The sequence below is a fragment of the Pteronotus mesoamericanus genome, unplaced genomic scaffold (genome assembly GCF_021234165.1).
Source record: "Pteronotus mesoamericanus isolate MK-2021 breed Mesoamerican mustached bat unplaced genomic scaffold, CSHL_Meso_final contig_101, whole genome shotgun sequence".
Classification (NCBI taxonomy): Eukaryota; Metazoa; Chordata; class Mammalia; order Chiroptera; family Mormoopidae; genus Pteronotus; species Pteronotus mesoamericanus.
Genome location: NW_026555001.1, coordinates 20,213,324 through 20,234,958, shown reverse-complemented (window position 1 = coordinate 20,234,958; position 21,635 = coordinate 20,213,324). Strand labels below are relative to the sequence as shown.

General features: G+C 33.7%; 1 protein-coding gene and 1 non-coding gene across 9 annotated transcripts in view; both read right to left on the bottom strand.

Moving 5' to 3' along the window:
• PUM2 (pumilio RNA binding family member 2) overlaps positions 1-21,635 on the bottom strand; it is an 87,837-nt gene that overhangs the window by 40,134 nt on the left and 26,068 nt on the right. For 7 of the 8 annotated variants that reach the window (XM_054569255.1, XM_054569246.1, XM_054569264.1 and 4 more), the window contains 8 exons: positions 18,909-19,017; positions 14,227-14,414; positions 13,485-13,654; positions 10,007-10,277; positions 9,681-9,774; positions 5,407-5,532; positions 2,295-2,437; positions 268-397 (listed from right to left, as the gene is read on the bottom strand). In XM_054569255.1, coding sequence (XP_054425230.1) covers positions 268-397; positions 2,295-2,437; positions 5,407-5,532; positions 9,681-9,774; positions 10,007-10,277; positions 13,485-13,654; positions 14,227-14,414; positions 18,909-19,017 — 1,231 coding nt within the window. The remainder of the gene's footprint in view (positions 1-267; positions 398-2,294; positions 2,438-5,406; positions 5,533-9,680; positions 9,775-10,006; positions 10,278-13,484; positions 13,655-14,226; positions 14,415-18,908; positions 19,018-21,635) is intronic. The other variant, XM_054569299.1, reaches the window with a different exon arrangement.
• On the bottom strand, positions 11,153-11,260 carry LOC129068060 (U6 spliceosomal RNA). The gene has a single exon (XR_008528877.1). It is a non-coding gene; the product is annotated as a U6 spliceosomal RNA (small nuclear RNA).

Sequence of the window (21,635 nt, the reverse complement as noted above, 5' to 3'; positions counted from 1 at the left end):
TACATTCAGTTGGAAAGATGCCATGGTTAATGTCATAAAGAGAGGAAAAAATGGCTGTGTTGAAAATTCTAATATGTATTTTCTATCCCTGTCATTCAGTCTCATGAACAGTAGTAATTTCATCTCTTGGTATCTGAGTTCTAGATAATTTATTGCAAGGCAGGCAAGATTTTAAGATTTCTCTTGAGTTTTTTCACTCTTAAGTGTGACAGTCTACATTTAATATTTTAAATCTATTCAAATTTCTACAATTAACCAACTGTATACCTGGCATGCCAGTAGCAAGACCCTGACCAAAAGCCAAAGTTGGATTTGCTGCTGCAAGTGATTCTGCTTGTTGCCCTTGCTGGCCCTGATTGGGAGTAAGAGGGCGCTGACCTGTTCCAGCACGAAGAACCTACAAAGGACAAATGATTTCCTTAAAAACGTAATTATAAAATAACAGATAAATTTATGTTGGACAACTGTGTATATATCACAAATAGCCTTTGAATAGTCTTTGAACATACTTGCATGCAATGAAATGTTGATTTAACATGAAATAATACAAAATAACATCAAAACACAATCACTGACTCTTGACAACTAGAACAATTTATTAAGCAACATGGAAATTTTAGGTCTTTCAGAAAAATCATTCCTAGTATTTATGCTCTTTAACTTACCCTCCCCCAAAAGATTTTAATGGAGGGGGGATATGGCAAAATCTTCAAAATCTTAGATGAAGACAAAAAAATTCATTTAAATGGGGTTTATTATTCTTTAAGGCTAAAAACTAAAACACAGAAAGCTTAAGGAAATAAAGTATCATTATTCAGTTAGTCTATTATGCGATTGTAATAGAGTGAAAACTTCAAATTGAACCAAGTTTTCAGAATTCAGAAGCCTTAATAAAGATAAGTAAAAGTTGCTTTATAAAGTAAAACCTTGGGGTGAATAAAGGAACAAAAGATTACATCCTAAGAAGGTGAAAACTCCTAAGGCTGGTGAAGTTTTACTACTTTGTAAAACAGTTGCTGCAGTGGTTATACACAGCATAATACATGTTAATTTCACAAAGATAAAATTTACTAAATAAGGGGGATTCATTGTAAGATCATCCTATGAGCAAGCATTCACACACAGGTATATTATTCAGGTAATGTGGTATCTTTACATTTGCCTAAAGACAAAAAAAATTTAGATTAAAAAGTAATATATTAAATGATGTTATATCTACAAGGACTGAGCCAAAAAACAGTTCCAACAGAACGTTAATCTAGTATTAACTACAGGTTCTGGCAGAAGTAACATTTGCTTGAGTGTGGCTGGCAGGGTAAAAATATGGGTGTAGTAATTTATAGTTTTAATACGAACATTTCACCTAAAATGTCATATGGCATGCTTAAGTGTGATACTGTTATGTTACAGAATTACATGCTTATGATTTTGTAATTTAAAAAAAGGGGTGTTATTTGTTCTGGACTCTGGATGTTAAAGGAAATTTAGAATAAAATTTAACTGCTAAGTAACACTATACTTGTCATTAACTTGCTCCTTTGGTATAAATATGCTGAATTTGACATCAGAAATCTGGTATTTGTCAACAGTTTTTACATTTACCAAAATAGTTCTAGGAAAGTAGTTAAAACTTTAAAAAAATCTTTGTGATACACATTTTGTTTGAAGAAATTAAATCTAACCTTTAGTGAAAATATTTCATCTTTTCGTGCTTAAGAATATAAAGAACCCAGTAATCTTCTCTTTCTGGTCAGAAATATATTGTTAATATTTAAAAGAGTAATTTAAATATCCAGAAGAAAACTGAAAAAAATTGAAGTGACAATTACTTTGATAGGAACATTATCTTTGATAGGAACATTACTTTGATAGGAACATTCTACATTTTAGGAACCAAAAAGAAAATTTAAAATTTGCTAGAGATTTCAAAAGAAATGTAGAAATGGAATACAACCTAATCTTTAAATTCATATAATTTATTACAAATTAGAAAAAGAAAACAATCATGGTGCACAAGACTTGCGCACCAACTATACAGGAGTTTGCAAAAGTAGGTTCATAGTTGTTTGTAACAGGAAAAAGACATGCAGGTTATGATTATTACGATAGCTTTATTAATAACTCAAAAGAATGTGACAATGGCACAGTAAACCTACTTTTGCCCATCCCATATATGCTATATATCACATACTGAAGAAAATAAAAAGAAAGAAAAGACACAGATCTTGAACACAAGGAGCTCACAGAATTTCAAAGACGCTTCAGGTATGAACTGAAGGAAGGCAGGCCTATACCTGTTGCTGTCCAGGCTGAGCTTGAGATGCGGCTTGCTGATTTGCTGTGTTGTTTGCCGCAGCTGCAGCTTGTTGCTGAAATAAATTGGCTGGATACACCCCCCACGGAACACCATAATACTGAGGTGGAACCACTGCCGGACCTAAACCCCACACCCCATGCAGGGGGGAAAAAAAAATGACAGTGCATAAGACTCAGATGTCCTTTTAATTGTCTATCCATTTACACCTGCTATACCCATTTGTTTTTCCTATTCTTTAAGGGAGAAAATCTCATTCAGGCACTGATCATTTAAAGAGTAAATATTGAGGAACGACAGCAGTGGTCTTAATGTAGAGATGTGAGGCTAAACTTAAGAGGAACAATGAATTGACAGGATACTTAATTATCCAACATTTCCTGAATGCCAGTCTATGGGTTTGATCCTGGCAAACATACATTTAGAAAACAGAAACCACAGAACAGTAAGTTATCTTCTCCATACTCAATTCACTTCTGCCCTGGCTCGTGTGGCTCAGTGGATTGAGTGCTGGCCTGCCAACCAAAGCATCAATTCACTTCTCTTAATATTTTCTGATTATTGAAAATATTTACAGAAAGAGAATTCAACATCCTTATCTTTTGATTTGCAACCTATAACATAAAACTAGGGAACATTCTGGTACCAAGACTGCCACAACTATACTTGAATTGCAAACTCTGAATTTTAAAATATTTTTCATATTTGCAACAAACTTAGTCACAATTCTCACAAGGCAACTGAAAAGCACATGAAAACAGATGAAACATCAGAGTTTATGTGGTTAGGAGAATGAAACTAGTGAGTCAAGACAAGAAATAACTAGTTAATATAAGCATAGAGGAACACAGACATAAGAAAGCAAACTAAGAAAAACAGAATTGTTTTTGCTCTATTTTACTTAATTTTAAACAATGTTTGATTCCTGGAGAGTAAATAGCATCATGTACAATAAGCCCACCATTAAACAAATGTTTAATAAACAAAATGTTATGATTCCTGACTGACACAGCAAACATGTCCTAAAATTCCACTGAAATGGAATTTAGTATAGTTTGTAGATCTTTAAAAGTATTATTCTTGGTTTCATTTTTGTTTTGGAAGAAAATAAAGCCCAGTATAATCCACCAAATCACAAAAATGAAAAGCTTTACTAAGTTTAAAAATAAAATTTATTTCTAAAGATAGTTTAAGCACAATGTACAACAAGGACTGTCAGAACAGTAAACAGGATTTATGAAGGAAGGACACAATGCCAAACAAGAGTCAGACATCTACCAAGAACGGCTCTGTCGAAAACAGAAGCCAGAAGGCATTGATAGTTACTGATAGCCTGTGGTTAGTTAATAAAGTCAGATAGCCTGTATTGAGATGTACTGTAAGTATATAATACACACAAGATTCTGAAGACTTAGCATGAAAAAAATTATATTGGGCTTAATCAAACATTACTGAAATTAAATTTTTTTCCTTCTGTAATGTGGCTAAAAGAACATTTTAAATTATATTGTATGACTTACATTGTATTTCTGCTAGATAACACTGGTCTTAGAAAGCTGAAGTCCAGAATACCTAGCATGCTCATCTCAAAACCAATGACCTCCTAAAGTTGCTTCTTTCAGTTGAATAGGTTAATAATTTCCTGTATGAATGATATAGCAGCACTTTACATGCTAACATCCAGTTAAATGGCACCAAAAAAAGCTTACATGCTTATGGAATCACATGCAGATATGTATCAAAAACTACCAAATGTGACAGACTAGTTTCAGTCTGCGAACTAAGATACTAAACAAGAATATGAAATTAAAACTTTTTCACTTCTTAAACCCCTGAGTATTTAAAAACAAAAAAAAAAGTCCCCAAACTCCTAGACAAAAACTATTCCATAGTTATGATAATAACTAACTACCAAAAGTAGTCTTAAAAGTGTCTAACTGGTCAGTGACAATCCATTTCAGTGAACTTATCTCTGAAAGTACAAAAAAAGATCAGTGACAGCTGGGAATTAAGAAAGTCAGCCAATCAGCAGACTCACTCCAGTGAACACACTTTTGTGGCTGACATCACCCTGTTCCTGCCTTGGTAACCAATATAAGCCATGCCTAAGACAAACTCATTTCTGTCTTTGCAACTAACTCAACCTAAAAGCATCTCCACTCAAAAACCCTACAGAGTATCAGCAAATTGCTTTGCTCATTAAGACTGTGCCTGCCCAGCACACAACTCTCCAATAAATACAGCTTCAGTTTAGAAAAAGAATTTTCCCTAGCTTTACTGCAATACAATTAACATGAAACACTGTATAGTTTGGGTGCTTATTTCAGTTTTTGAGTGGTGGTTTCAGGGTTTGACAGTTTTAATAAGTTCTAACTCCACCCCATCTGTCCCTCAGCTCAATCGCACATTTTAACATTGCTAAATAAAGTTTACTTTTACATACTCACAGTCTCAAGACCGCAGAAGCATTTTACCTTACACTCTCTCCCTGATCTGAGTATTTAAAACACTCAGCCAGTTTTTTTTTAATTAACCCTCACCCAAAGACAGGCTTATTGATTTCAGAGAGAGGAGAAGGAAAGGAGAGAGAAAGAGGGAGACAAATATTGATTTAAGAAACATCAATCGGGTGCCTCCTGTATGTGCCTTGACCTGGGACCAAGCCTGCAACCCAGGCATGTGCCCTGACCAGGAACTGAACCTGTTACCTTTCGGTTTACGGGTCGACACTCCAACCAACTGAGCCACACCAACCAGGGCACTCCAGTTTATTTTTTGAGAAATAACTTTACTTTGCATTGTCTCTGTAGGACTGGCCCCAAGAATGAAGATTTATTTGGCAGTGGAAGACTTCTGAGACTAAAAAACTAAAATGTAAACCAATTGTATGTACAGGAGAAAAGTTATCAGACTTCCATTTTTCCTGTAGCATTGCATTGAAAAATAAACTCACTCTCTGGAAACTCCAGCTCATCCTGTATAAAAGTTTCAGTTGTTCCTAGGAACTTCAAATTGCCCAAATAGACCAAAATAAAACGTATACCAAGATTAAAACTAAACCCATAATAAGAACAAGGAGAACGACAGGTTACCTGCTAATGTGGCTGCTGCAGCCAATCCTGCTGCAGTATATGGATCGGTCCCTGGAGGAGCAGCACTAATAATATATGGATTTGGCACAAATGCAGCTGGAGCAAGGCCTGCTGAGAATACACCAGCTGTATTTAAAAAGGGGAGAAATAATGAATGAAAATGTAAAGTATGATTTTCTTCATTAGGTAAAAACATTCTTACTCTGAAGTTGAGGTAGAGGATGTATGTATATACAATATGTATATAATGGTTTAAATTCTTAGTGATCTTGGGCATGTAACAACCTGACTATGAGGTTCTTCTTTTATAAAATAGGTATATTTTATAGGATACTGAATATAAAATGACTGTATACTACCAGCACATAATAGGCACATAATAAATGTTTAGAGGTAGAATTAATATTGTTCAATAGCACTTTTTCATCCAATCTTAAGTAAGCCATACTATGAGCTAGGGATTCAACAGCAAGGAAGAAAGAAATAATCTGCCCTAACAAACCCATCTAGGGAGAAAAACAAACAAGAAATTGGCAATTAGAATATAGTATAAAATGATATGGGCATAGAGAGAAGGGGCATCTAAAAAGCTTTGGAAGGGGTAGGCAGGATGGAGTGGGGTTGTAGCATATAAAATATAACTGGAGCTATAATAAGAACAAAGATCAATAAAAATCTCCCCGGATTTTACCCTGAAAGCAATAGGAAAACGATTAAACTTTAAGCAGAGTATATCGAAGCCCAGTTCTGAGAATATATGCCAGTAAGGATTCAGTAAAGGCTAAGAAAGATTTGTAAAATATCCATCTGCAGTACTTATTACAGAGAAAAAATTACTGGTATTGAGTAATCACCGTGTAGACCTTTCACCATAAGCTACTAAAATATTAGTTTGAAAATGTGCTGCTAGAATTGCCTCTTCGGGAAAATAGAGAGGTAGAAGGTAAAGAAATAATGAAAAAGAACGTGTTTAAAGTTAAGGAACTATAAAATGTTCAAGTTTAAAAATTACTTAAGGGGAGAGGTATGGGTGTAAAAGCAGATGAACATAAAGTAACTTTTTTAAAAAGCATTCAAAAGAAGCATTTACCTTGAATATTCAGAAACCTAAGTCTAACTGTATTATAGTGGCTTTCAAATATTTTGACAGTGACCCTAATATGAAATATTATTCATATTGACCTAGTATCCATATACATACATACCACAATAATCGCAAAGATATTTATCCTTATAAAGTTGCAAAGCACTCCATTTTCTATTCAATATTTTCTCTTTATTAATGTCTGGATTCTATTTAATTTTATAAAATACTGGCCACAACCCACATTAATTTCATGCCCAGGTATAACATGGCCATTTCGAAAATCTGCTTTTAATAACGGAAATAAGACTTAAACAGAGAGTTCAATAAAATCCTTTTATTATTTAAAATATCATTTGCTCAGTTACATTCTTTTTTTTCCTCTATCAGTCTTCATTTTTATTTTTGTTCAATTACAGTTGTCCCCACTTGCCCCCATTACTCTCCCTTGCTCTACCCATCCCCCCACTTTCAATCTACATTCTTAACTTATGCCCTAGGTCAAAGGTTTCTTTTTTCCTCTGGCTTCTCTATCATGAATTATCTTTATCACAAGAATATCAAATGATGTATTGGTATTCATGTTCTACTCTTACCACTATAAAATCTAAAAGCCAGAACATCATGTTTTAATAATCTATTATTTTCATGCTTAAAAAAACAAAACAAAACCGTAATACCACTGTAGTATATAAAGTGGAACAATGTCCTTATGTAACTTTTACTGACAGCTGGTTTATAAACTAAAATTTTTTTTCAATTTTAGAAATGATTTTAATATAGCTCTCTCCATACTTACATTATAAAGCAGACATGAAGTACGTTTTCAAATATTTGAAAAATAAGGAATTAGTTTGACCTAATGGATATATATTGAAACTTCTGCCAAAAACATGGAGAAACACATATTTTAAGCTCACAGATTCACTTGGAAATATTTATAACATAACATACCAAATAACATGCTTGTGTGTATATGCATAAATATACAGATATATATTTGTATCTTTGCATGCATATATGCATCTATGTGTATCTATGTTTATATATGCACATATGTGTATAAATATATATCATTCTAAAGTTTTAAAAGCATACACACACACACACACACACAGAGGCTCTTTCACTTCATATTCTAGGCTATCATGGTATTTTATGCTTTCTTCATTTGGCAACTAACCATAGTTCCCTACATCAACAGATACTATCTAGTTCATTCTTTTTAATGGCTGCATAGTATGCATTCTACTGTATAGAAAGAACATGATTTAACCAGTCTAATACAGGTATATAATATATGGATGGTTCACAATCTTTTGCCAAAAACGACACTGCTAATTATTCTTTTAGTATACAGGTCTCTGCGTTATCATCACACCCTTATGAAAATTCACTTAAATGGGCAAATTATATGTAAATTCTTGATTCACATGCCCAGACTGTCATCCAGAAAAGTTGTATCAATTTATACTCCTGCCAAGAGTATGAGAATCTACCCACACTCTCGCCAAAATAAAACATCAAACTTTTAAACAGTTGTTAGTCAGGAGAGGTAAAATGAAGTTCTACACAAGAATAATTCAATTAGAAGATATCACTCATAAAATTTACTATATACTACTAATTCAGAGGTTTCACAGAAACCAATTTAAAGATAATAAAAAATAGAAGGCCATTTAAAATGATAGCAAAAGATGAAATATGTAAAAACTTATCAAGAAATATGCAAACCTACATAAGAAAAATTTTAAAGCACTCATAAATAACATAAAAGCAGACGTGAACAAGTGTAAATTTACATATGTTCTGGATAAGAATACTTAATGTCATAAAGATGTTGATTTTGCCCTAAGTTAATTTACAGTTTTAACCTGAGCCCTGAGTTGTGTCGCTCAGTGGGTTGGGTATCATCCCTCAAACCAAAAGGTCACTGGTTCAATTTCTGAACAGGGCACCTGCCTAGGCTGCAGGCCAGGTCCCCGGCTGGGGATATGCAAAAGGCAGCCTGTTTCTCTCGCTCTCAGTTTCCTCTCCCCTCCCCCCCTCTCTAAAAATAAATCAATCTTAAAAAAGTAAAATTTTAACCCAATCTTCTGGAAGTAAAATAAGTGAATTCTAAGCCTATAAGCAGGAACAGAAAATTTAAAACTCCAAAGAGTAATGGCTGTACTAGCTTGTCACATATTAAAACATATACCATAAAGCCTCAGGAAATAGAAAGTGTGCTGGCCCATGAACAGACAAAAGTCAGTACATTTCTAAGAAAGAAAGGAAATGGCTAAATACAGGGATAAAGGAAGCTGGGGGAAAAGAGAAAAGAAATGAGCCCAGCACTCATGCTGCTGTTAGAAGTCATCTAGAAATGTGTGGTTATCTTTGATTAAAAACAAAAATAAAATTTGAGACCTATGAAGCCTCTTGGAGACCACCACCAAGTTAAGGGAAGAGAACCAACTCAGCATATCCCCATTCCAGAGATTCTGATGTCAAGAGTATCACAACTTTTAGAACTAGGAAATAAATCAAGGTTAGCCAATATCAGATGTGCATAAAAATGGTTACGTGAATCTACACATGTGATAAAATAATGTGAAACTATACAACGCGCATTTATCAATGTCATATTCCTGGTTTAGGTACTATGTTATAATTATGTAAGGTATAGCTGGGAAACCTTTGGTATTCTCTTTGCAACTTAAAAACCCCAATACAGACAACACATACTGACCTCTAGCAGTTAACAAATGTATCACTGTAATAATTCACATTAAAGACTAAAGGTCGATGACCTTAATGAAGGAAAAAAGTATTTTTGAACATTTTTGGGGGATTTCTATTTTTAAACCATTTCAAAAACAAACATTCTGACTTGATAATGTACACAAATAATTACATTTGAATTTCCAAGTGTCTGACTGTCTCTACTTCACACTGTGGAAAAAAACTTATGTGCTGAAAGCTTTCACTGAGTTATAGATTTTTATTTAACCAAGGATACAAATAATACTCAGAAACAATTCTTCCCCACTAAATCCTCACTCCTGCCATGTAATCTATTAATCTTTGATCTCAATGAGATGTTTAAAAAAAGTAATGAAATAACACCATTCCAAAGAAAAGTAAAACATCTAAACACTTCAACACAGAATTTTCTAATAGGGTAATCAAAATGCTAGCTTACACTCACCTATATGTGGCTGCTGAGCTGCGGCTAATGCATATTGCTGCTGCTGAGCTGCAGTTAACTGCTGAACTGTTAATGCATTAGTCCTTTGAAAGAGCTATTAGGGAAAATATTTAATACAAAGGTTAGTGTCAAAGCATTACATTTCTATTTAGGAAACTGAACATAGAGTATCTTCAAACTTATTTGAATCACCTTCTCAACTACAAGAACATTTTACTCAATAAAACACCATGTGTTCAAGAACACTCCTTAGCAATGCCTCGTAGTACTCCAGGCTACCCCACCACACTTAAGAGGAGCTTCTTTAAAGGAGGGGAATGTTTTACCTGCTGCTGGGAATTGTAGTCAAAAAGGCCTACAGTAGCTCCTGAAGAGTCCATTGGTACCTGATTACCAGGATAGTCAAACTGTAAGGAATCCAGACCAACTTGTTCCATGGCATCCAGATTCTGAGTTTCAGGATTTGAAAATTCTTCAACAAGTGGTTTATTAACTGTAGGATTAGGAAGAGGCCCCAGTCCTTCTGGGGGATTAGTACTGGGGCCGAGGCGCTCAACTACTTCAGTTGGAGAGGCTTGACGACTTCCAGGAGTACGACTGTATAAAGAAAACAAAAAGGTTTTATAAGTAAAACTATCAAATCAAAAGTTGAAATGGGAAAAGAGGAAAATCAGAAAAAATAAATGGCTGTAAAATAGAGAGCAAATTAGGCACCCCAGGTCACTAACCATTTCACTTTCTAATTTTTTTTCTGTCTAATCTAAATTCTTAAGAATTGACATGGTTTCCTTTTTAAAAATTATCAATGAATATTCTCCCCAATTTGAACAGCATAAAGATGTAACTTAATTTTATAGCTAAGAAAATTAGTCGATACCACAACTTAAGATTAGACTACTTCAAAGTTTTTTTCTCAAATCATAGACAAAAATGAATAGTAGGTATAAACCGCAAACTCTAAGTGACAAATATGGGAAAGCTCAATAGTGATACCCACCCACCATACTCCTGCCCTTCCCACCAGCAACACATAATTTTGCCATAGCCTGCTTACTAATGTATCAGAAAAAAACCAGCCACAAAAGATCATTATGGCCTTCCTGACTTAAGGGTATAGAATGTAGAATACAAGAGAAAACGGGAGCTGAACTAAGACAAAAGGCTGACTCCTAACTCTGAATATGATTTTGAGCAAATCATTTCATCTTCCATGCTTGTTTCCTTATTGAAGAGACTAAAGAAATGACCTTGTGGTTCCAACTAACAGGGACAACAACAAAAACCCTATTTGTGAAAACCCCGTATGATATTATCCGTCTTCATAATACCGAATTGTTTCAGTTTAAATTAAATCAGAAAGAAATGAAAGTGTGTAATAGTTATCAAAAATATTTTCCTACTGAGTACCCTCCTTAACTTTAAAAAAAAAAAAATGAATTACCACTGGACTGAATTTTTTCTTTTTTTCTTTTTTTAAGATGGAACGCTTCACGAATTTGCGTGTCATCCTTGCGCAGGGGGCCATGCTAATCTTCTCTGTATCGTTCCAATTTTAGTATATGTGCTGCCGAAGCGAGCACTGGACTAAATTTTAAGCAATGACTTTTTAAAAAAATCAAAATTTCTCATAGTCTAAACTTCATTTTTACTTTATTTCTAGACATAATCAATCCTCACTTTATACACACAGTTTTCTTCTACAGAAATATTTTATATAAGAGCTTTCCTTCGCAAAAAATAAATTTTTGAGGAACCATGAGTACACAGCATGTTCACATAAAAGTGCATTAAATAAATGGCATTTAACTATTTTCCTTGGCTTTCAATGCTACTTGTTATGTCTATGTAACTCTGCCCTCACCTTCAGGTACTTTACATTGGGATAAATTTGCTAACACAGAACATTTTACAACACAATTACAGAATTTAAGAATTACTTCTCAGATATTTAGGTAAACTTACACATTTTATTTAAAAATCAACCATTGTCCATACATTAGAAAAAATTTCAACCGCCTGTCCCCTTAAACCATACCTAATTTTTCACGTGAATATTCCAAAGGTTTGTTTAACATTCAGAGTATATGGGGGAAAATAAAACAGAAAGAATGCTAAAATCAGCTAATTAAAAAAAAAGAGCCTACTATAGTTCTTTCATTTATTTCAGTTCTACTCCTGTAATGAATATACTGATGACTGATCAGTTAATGTACGTATTAACAATATGAAGCATAGTGACCATATGGCCACATCTATTAGTTTAAAATGTTTTTACACTATCAAGTACAATACTGTATCAAAAATAATTCATAAACAAGCCCTGGCTGGTGTGGCTCAGTGGACTGAGTGCCAGCATGCGAACCAAAAGGTCGTTGGAACCATTCCCAGTCAGGGCACATGCATGGGTTGCAGGCCAGGGCCCCAGTAGGAGGCACGAGACAACCACACACTGATGTCTCCCTCTTTTTCTTCCTCCCTTCCCTTCTCTAAAATAGAGAAATAAAATCTTTTTTAAATTCATAAATAATTTAAATACATACTCCAAACTTAACAGAATAAAATTAAAATGCTAGTAAGTATTAAGTTCATATTATTATGGAAAAATATAACCTTCCACACGACACAACTACAATGCAGCAAAAAGTACAGGATACAACAGAAAAAGTCACTGTGCTACCAGTGGTGCTCTTTTCTTGCTATAGTTAATGGTGTATTAACACTTCAATTATAAATGGATACTTCTAAGGGTCTCTAATCAACTCAGTTTTAACTGCACGCCCTGGACCACAACTTAGATTAGGTAACAGCAGAAGGGCAAAATCAAGATAAGGTTCTGAAACAAATTGACTAGAATTTTACTTCTTGTCAAAAGAGGTTTATTGGTTTTGGATGCTTTTTTGCACTTAGAACAAATATAAATCACACTTTTTAAGAGCCACTGTTACTCTGCTTTTGATAACTAAAGGCAATGAATGTAAAAGCGTACCCCCCACATGTACCTACATTCAGTTAATTGAGATTCCATGGTTCACAAAATGTCAAAGAAATGGCTCATTTTCAGGTACAGGCCCCAAAGCATCTGACTACTAAAGTATAAAGTATAGGATATCAGCATGAAGAAACAACTCCATAATATTTAGACAAAGGTGCACTTCTTAATCTAAGACCAAAGGCTAGAAGAAAATACCTTAAAGAGAAAACTAAATAGCTACAATTAACACAATTCTGAGGTTAAAGCTAACTTTTTGAAGTCTCTAATATGTTCCCCACCTCCCAATTTCAGGAACAGTAAGTATTAGCACAAACTCATATAAAGGCCACAAATCATAAGAGCTAATTATGTTTCCTCATTCCCAAGATTAAGGGTTAAATGGGGGAAAGGGGGTAGAAGATACAAAACAGGGGAAAAAAAGAGGAAACTCAACAGAAAGGTGCTCAAGAGCAACCCCAAGAAGTCTTCCAGGAAAAATCACAGATTAAATCTAAAATTCACTAGATTTTAGCAGGGAAGAAAAAGTTAAAACTGATAGACTACCATATGAGCAGGAAAGTAACAGCAGCTTCTAACATTATTCCTTCAATGGAATGCATTATTTGAGGATGTTTTGAGGAATTATTTTTTAAAAACAATGGCTCATTAACTAGTATTTTGTATAAAAAATTAATCTTTCTCCAAATTAACACAAGGTACAAAGGGAAATAAAATAAACCAGAATTGAAAAAATGTCTACATCGGTCACATCAGCTAGTAGTAACAATCCCTAAAGAGACATGCTTTTCTTCTTGAGAAAGTTAAAATCTTACTTAAAATCTTTGCAATCGGCATCCATTCCATTTGGCAAACCTCTGCCATTTATTTTAGAATCATCATCATCTCCTTGTTTAAGATCTCTGTTTTGGTCCTCCTCAAATGGAGAAGCCTTGCCTTTTTGATCTCCTTTCTCAGGTCCATCTGTTTCAGCATCTCTAGTGCCCTGAGGAAAAAGAATCTGTTTGATTCTGAATATGTAATAGAACACACAAAAAAGGGCACCATAAGGTGACATAAAACTATACTATGGTGCCTGTAAACAATAAAAACATTGAATCTTATTTTAATTTTGCATCAACTAATTTATCTGAGGCCAAAAAACTGGGTACAAACTGGTGATTTATAACAGAAGGGCTAAGGCAACCTTAACTATAGCGGTGCTGGAAAGGCAGTAACACCACAAACGAGATTAAAATTCTACTTAATGCATATATGGTTTTGTTTAGTTACTTTCAGATTAAGCACTACCACAAATAAGCAATTTTCATCTTGTAAACCGTGTACTGTAATTAATATAGTTTGATTTTTGTTAACATGGTTAACATACATATTCTTAGTGGTTCTACTGTTCCACTCATTTCAAGAAGTTGCAAAGAGAAGATGATAAAAGCACTATTAGCTACTATTAGCTAAATTTCCTTTAGCTCTAAGAAGGGCCAGAAAAATAAACGGATTTAAAGACCACCAAATAATCACTGAGCAATTATTAAATATTTCTTCATTCAAAATACTTACAAAAGTTCCCTTCCTAAATCGAGAATCCAATTTATCAGCAGGAGAAGAACTTAGCACATATTCTACCATGCTCACGCCAAGGCCTCCACTTTCTGATCGCGGAGACAGTATTGCATTTACTTCACTGTTTCCATGAAAACCCTGTCCAGATCTTCTCTGTACCATAATAGGCTGGGACATTGAATGGTCTGTTTGGGAGAAAGAATGTAATTATACATTTGCACTTTTAACCAAATGTCACTTATACAATATACTAAAGTAAAAAAAAAAGTATATTGTTTTATTTTGAATATTATAATCTTTATAAAAAGTTCTTTATTCTGTTGAGACTCACTGGCCTGGGCTCATGCCTTGATTATCCATATTTAAACAGCCATTTGGTAAAGAAAAGGTAAAAGACTATGTGAAGTTTTTGTTTTGTTTCTTTTTTTTAAATATGTCAACCAAAAAGGTCAATGAAGAAGCATTAATCTGAAAGGCTCTGTGGCCCATAAACATCTTATTGAAAAATTAAGGTTCTTCAGCACTGGTCGGGTGGCTCGGATAGTCAAGAGCGCTGTCCCGTATACCAAAAGGTTGCAGGTTCAGTGCCTGGGGTCAAGGCACATTCCACAATTGCAGGTTAGATCCCATTTCAGGGTACATACAGGAGGCAACCAATTGATGTTTCTCTCTTACATCACTACTTCTCTTTCCCTCCCTTCCTCTCTCTCTAAAAATCAATACATGTCTTTGAGGGAGGATAAAAAAAAAAAATTAAGGTTCTTCAAATTGATGGTTGCCAGATGGGAGGGGGCATGGGGAAATGGGTAGAAAGGGTATAAATATTAAGATGTACAAACTGCCAGTTACAAAAGTAGTCACAGGGATGTAAAAAGTACAGCACAGGGAATACAGTCGATAATAATGTACTAAGTACATATGGTGTCAGGTGGGTACTAGGTTTACTGGAGTGATCACTTTGTAAGTTATATAAATGTCTAATCACCATGTTTTATACCTGAAACTCATATAATATTGTATGTCAACTGTGAGAAGTTCCTTTGGTTATTCCTAACATTGCAAAACAAAAACCTTCAGAGATCATTTCTAGAATAAAGATAACTCCTCCTAAACTGGCAGAGGCCCCTCTAAAGCTCACAGTTATGTACTGAGCAGGTGCAGAACACATGCTGTATTGCTATAAACACAAACATCTAAGTTTGAAAAAATGAGTAACAACGCAGAATTTTCTATTCTTGGTGTAAAAACTGAGTATCACTTAAAGAATATTTTAAAATATCCCTTCTATTGTAGCTTAAAAGCCTTCTGTTTTACTTGTTTAACAAAAAATTATTCATCTGGCACAAGTGCCTTTTCTACATATTTCTGTGACAAAAGGCAATACCAAAGATCTGAATATAAATGGAATACAAATATAATAAAACATTTCAGACAACATTCACATAGATTTGCCAGAAAAAAAAAAAATTCTTTAAGGAACCAATAGGCTGTCAGTTACCTCTGACTTTTTTGTGAACATGTTCAATACTCAGTATTAGGTCTAGTCCTCAAAGGGCTGAACTTTATCATAGAGGTACTGTCATAGTTTTAATAACTATAATAATTTTTAAATGATTGCTACTTTTATTAAACAATATTTAAATGTTCCTATTTCAGTATCTTTATCCATGAGATTAGTCATTATTATTTTTTATTTGCTCATTCACCCATTTACTCACCCAGTTCAAATACTGATTTACTGTATCTTGTATGCAAGAACAAACAAGATAGTCCCTTCCCTCAAAGATTATAGGTTTAATAGAAGGCAGTTATAATAGAGTTAAAAGTGCTTCAATAAAAACAATCCAGTATATTTTAAGAATAAAACAGCCCTAGCCAGTGTGGCTCAGCTGGCTGGAACATCCTCCTGTAAACCCTAAGGTTGTAAGTTGGATTCCCGGTCAGGACACATGCCTTCGTTGCTGGTTTGGCGAGTTGGGGAGCATGCTGGGAGCAACCAATCCATTTCTTTCCCTCTCTCTAAAATCAATAAGCATGTCCTTGGATAAAAAGTATTTAAAAAAAAAAAAAAAAAAGAACAAAGGGTATCAATCCCTCCCAGTCTTAAGAGTGAATCCCTAAGGGAAGGGCAAAAGTTAAGTGAGAGGGGGCAAAAAAAACCAACAAAATAAAACTGATGAGGTTGAGAGTGGAACCAGCATTTCAATTAAGAGAAACAAGCATGTTAAAATACCTGGAGGAGCCAGAACAAAATGAAATTAACAATCACAGGAAGTTCAGTTTAGCAGAACTTCAGTTCCGTATTTAGCGGAAAATATGTTTATGATAGTTTCCTGTAATAATGGAAATTAGTTTTTCTTAGAACAACAATTCCTTTAAAACAGGAATGTGTTATTCATATCATGCTTGGCATTCAGTGTTTAGTAAATAAAGTAATTCCATTCATTTCTCATATCTCCTAGTAAAAACTAATATTCATCTTCAAAATTTTATTCATACATAAAAGTTGAGAGGGAGAGTGGTGTAAGGAATTAACTAAAATAATAAATTAAACATTAAAAAAAAACACAGGGAATACATGTTGTGCTCAAGATGTTTTGCTTTCAAATGATTTAACAAATTCTTGGTTCTGGTAAATAATTTATCATTTAACCCCCAAAACAAAAAGGTAAAGCATGCCTATCGACCAAGTTTTCAAGCATGTGACTTTTAACAAAGTAAGTGCCTTTTGTGGGAAAAATGCATCCCAGGACAAATAGCTGAAAATTTTAAAAGTCTAATCTAATAAATGATGATTAAAATCCAGGAAAAAAAATTCCTTGGGGGCAAGGATCCTATCTCATTTATTTGTTTCAGAATACATTACCATACTGGTTGAACTCAAAGGAAATTCCCATTATTTTAAGGAAATTTTAGTCTCAATTAGTAGTTATCAAAGCTTTCAACTTTTCTCAATTTTAAATGTAAAGAGTATTAATTGCCACAGAACAGACTGATTGTAGCCAGAGAGGAGGGGGTTGAGGAGCTGGGTGAAAAAGGTGAAGGGATGAAGAACTACAAATTGTTAGTCGCAAAAATCGTCCTAGGATTAGAGTACAGCATAGGGAATACAGCCAATAATACTGTAATAATTATGTATAGTGCCAGCCAGGTTTTTTGAAATATTGGGGGGATCACTTTGTAAAGTGTATGATTGCCTAGCCTCAATACTGTACACTTGGAACTAAAATTCAAACAACAAAAATAAGAGGTCCGGGTCTGTGTGGCTCTGTTAGTTGGAGCATTGTCCTATAAACTGAAAGGTCACAGGTTCAATTCTTATTTAGGGTACATGCACAGGTTGTGAGTTCATCCTGGCTGGGGATAGTACCAAAGACAATTACCATATTTTGTCACGTATAACGTGCACTTTTTTTGTCCAAATTTTTGAGGGGAAAATAAGGATGCATATTATAATGGGTAGTACCTGAAATACCTTGTATCTGTTCTTGTATTTTGTAATTATTTGTTATATAAAATTTCTTGTACCATAACATGTTTAAAAATAAATGCGAAAAATTACTTTAGAATACAAAAAACAAGTATCTAAATACAAATAAAATAAAAAATTGAATTAAAAAATTAAAATGGAAGATTTTTTCCCCCTAAAAGTTTGGGCCAAAAACATGGGTGCGCAATATACACAGCAAAATACAGTAATTCATGTTTCTCTCTTGCATCAATGTTTCTCTCCCGCCCTTCCCCCCCTTAAAATGAATAAGCATGTCCTCCCTGAGGATTAAAAAAGAAGAAAAATAGGGAGTATTAATAGCTAAAATTTTCTAGCATTTCCTAACTTTTGGGCAATTATTTTAGTTTCATTTAAAAGTACAAAGGACATTAAAATCTTTTAATGTATCTTAATGATTTGCAGAATAAGGAACTACCTGGTAATTTACATTCAAAATATATAGCTGATAATTACCATCCACAAATTTGCTTTTATGTTACTTTGATCATTTTGTATAGCTTTAGCAAGATGCATTAAACTCAGTTATAAAAAGAGAGACGTTATTGGCAAAATATATGTTGATAGTTTCAAGTGTACATCTCCAATTTTACCAATCAGAAACATTTAAAAACAGTACTATTTTAAGAATATAACTATGCCCTTTAACTTAATAAATACTATCACTCCTGTAAACTATACTGCTTACGTACCAGTTCATTTTCTCTTAAAAGTTTCTTGTACCCAAGTCTTTTTCCACTATTTATGGATATCAAAGTATTCAAAGACTGCTCCCTTCCTGGGAATTCTACCTTACTAAGGAAGTTTCCTTCCTTTCTGGGTGTGCCTAATATCTAATAAAGCTAGACTGAATTACAATTAGATAAATTAGTCACTGTCTTCTAATACAGTTGAAAATTGAAAATTTCTATGGTTAATGTGTCCTCTATTTTAATGGAAAGTCAGAATTTTATAATCAGAGTTTTCACTTCAAATAAAAACAAAATCTTACTGTGATTACAAGTACTTCTAATAAATAAGTGGGCCATTAATTAAGGGTCAATTTACATACGAAAATGTGTATTATAATGATTAATGAAATAAATCATCAACACAAACATCACAAATTTTTTCCAACTACTGTCTGGGAGTAGGCAGGGTTTCAATTCTCACACATACACCAAAAACTTACGAGAAGTTCCCCAAGCAGTCTCTCTCCATTCATCATCCCCAAGAAATATGCCTTTTTGTCCATCTTTTGTTGAATCATCAGGTTCCCAAAACTTTTTGGTAGGCAAAAGCTATTTGGGAGGAGAAAAATATTACATTTAAATTTTATTCTAACTACAAAGAACTAATATATAGAGGAAAGCAAACTTACCACCAATATGTACAAGTTATAATGCTAATGAAAATTCATAGTGACCAATACCTCATTTGTCCCAGTAAGAAAATAACTTCCTGCTTACTGGCTCTAATAATTCTAGTTAATCTAAACATTAAATCAAATTCAACATCAAATTTTTCCCGATTTTCAACATTTTTCAAAATACGTATTGGTTGAATGTCATAGATTTTCTTTACAAAATTTTCAAAAGACTTACTAAATTTCTGACTCAATACAGAAAATACAATAAAAGTATCTATACAATGATAAAAATTTTCCTTTACTTCCAAATACTGCCCTTGGATCACCTCCTATCCAACAGCTAGCTTCCTTGATGGAAAATATATTTTCATTCTTACTTCACTTACTCAATGGAAGTGAACTTCACTACACTTCCTAGGTCCTGAATACTAGTAACGTATCAATTCCAAATCAGGCAGCTACAGATAGCAGAAGAGACACAAAGAAAAGATCCTCAAATACTTCTGAGATAACAATTTAAAGCTCTGTGCTCTATTCTATACCGCACATATACAACACATAAAAGTTGTGTTGATACAACCATTCGCTGATTACTCAAAATGTACACTTGGTCAATTCCTAATGACACTTTTAATATTTATCCAGGTCTTTCCTCTTCACTTTCCCTGACAGGAGGTGGACTGGGGATATGTTTATTGAAAAGAACAGAATGGTTTTCTGAGACGTGCATTTGGCATTTTAAATAAGCATTTGTCAGACTCCATTCCTCTCAGCCCAGTCTTTCACTGCTCATATTAGACTCGTATATACTTCTATTACTACACACTAAATTATGTTTCCCTCCTTAAGGGCATGGAGATCTTATCTTCAGAGAATTCAGAAACATATCAACTAACTATAATAAAATAAACAGTAAAAGCTGAATTTGGCCTGAGAGACAAGACTGCATGTGTTGGGGATTCCAAGTGTGAGTGGAAGGTGAGGAAGACAAAGTAAATCACAAATAATGGCACAACTTCAGAAAATGCACAGTATGTGTGGGACAGGGTGTAAGATAGAAGAATAGATGCAGGAAGGTCAAAGATGATGCTGGTAGAACTATCTAGGTCAGATTATTAGGAACATTTAAGACATGCCAAAAAAATTGCATGTTATATTGAAGCCAAAAAGAATCAAGAGAGGCTGGGAAGAGTGACACTGTATTCTAGAAAACAATTCAAGTTGTAAGTTTTAAGAATAATGGATATACTAGAGGCAAGTTCAACAGTTTAGAAGATACAACAACAGGGCGAAGATGACAACTGAAATGGTACTGTCGGAAAGAACTAAGAAAATAAAATGGATTTGAGAAACATTTAGAAGAGTCTATAAAATATGAATGCAATTAGAGGGAAGGGTGTGATAAAAAGGATAAAACTTTAAAATTTGGTAACAAGGGGAATGGTGGTACTATTAACTACACGACAACTACAAAATTGGAGAAGCTGCTCTGAAGAACGTGGGAAAAATTCAATTTGGACATGTTCCTAATCTACAGATCTTTTTAAATGTTCATTTTTAATTTTAAAGGAAATGAACTTCTGCTATTTTAAAAAAGGTAAGTTCTTTTATGTTCAGGTCTTCCTGGGTTGCAAATATGTATTTAAAGTTTAGACATTTTGAAACAATAATCTCCTCTAACAAGGATCCCAATAAAATACAGTCTCTGTTCCTTCAGTTTTTAAAACTCACAATAAAGTTTCATATAACTATGGAAACAAAAAACAAAGCCAGTAATACTAAGACACTGTACTTAATATATTTAAACAATCGAACATTTATTCACAGTAAAAATCAAGTTAATTCCTTAAAAATACTGTATCAATGAGCTACCACAGGAAGAAAATGACAAGTGGTCAGAGAATAAAGAAATGCTTTTATCCCATACTTCATGAAGAAAAATGTTATATCAGTAAGAAAATAAGGAATCAAAAATAAATAACAATTTCATAGAAGCATTTATCACAGACAGAAATGGCTAAAACAAACTAATTTTCTGAAGTATTAGGTATTGTAAAATCTCTTTAAGGAGACTATCAAAGTCCTTTGGGATAAGGTTCCATGTAGTGCTTTAGTCATAGATCACTACTTTAAAATACAAACTGTACAACTATGGGGGGATAAAAATATACGTCAAGCACCAATCCAGTGTGCCCACTATTGCCAAGCACTATGCTATAAATAGCTCTTAATTTTGAAAACATTTCTAAGTTATCACACATAGGAAAATGATTTAGTAGTTAATAAAATTAATACTTCTAGCAAAGGCCTTTATTAATATTCTAGAAACAGCTTTCTATGACAGTTTAGACAGAGTTCAAATACTTTTAAAGAAACTACTGATGACCAAGAATAAGTTAAAAGGATTAAATATAGAGAAAGGCAACAATTCAGGATAAAACAGTTAAAAAAAAATTAAGTGGTACACTGGTTGGAACTGTAAAAATAGGTATTTGCCCCTGGAGACTCTTTTACTATAGTAGAAATGGGGACGCACATCACAGAAAAAAC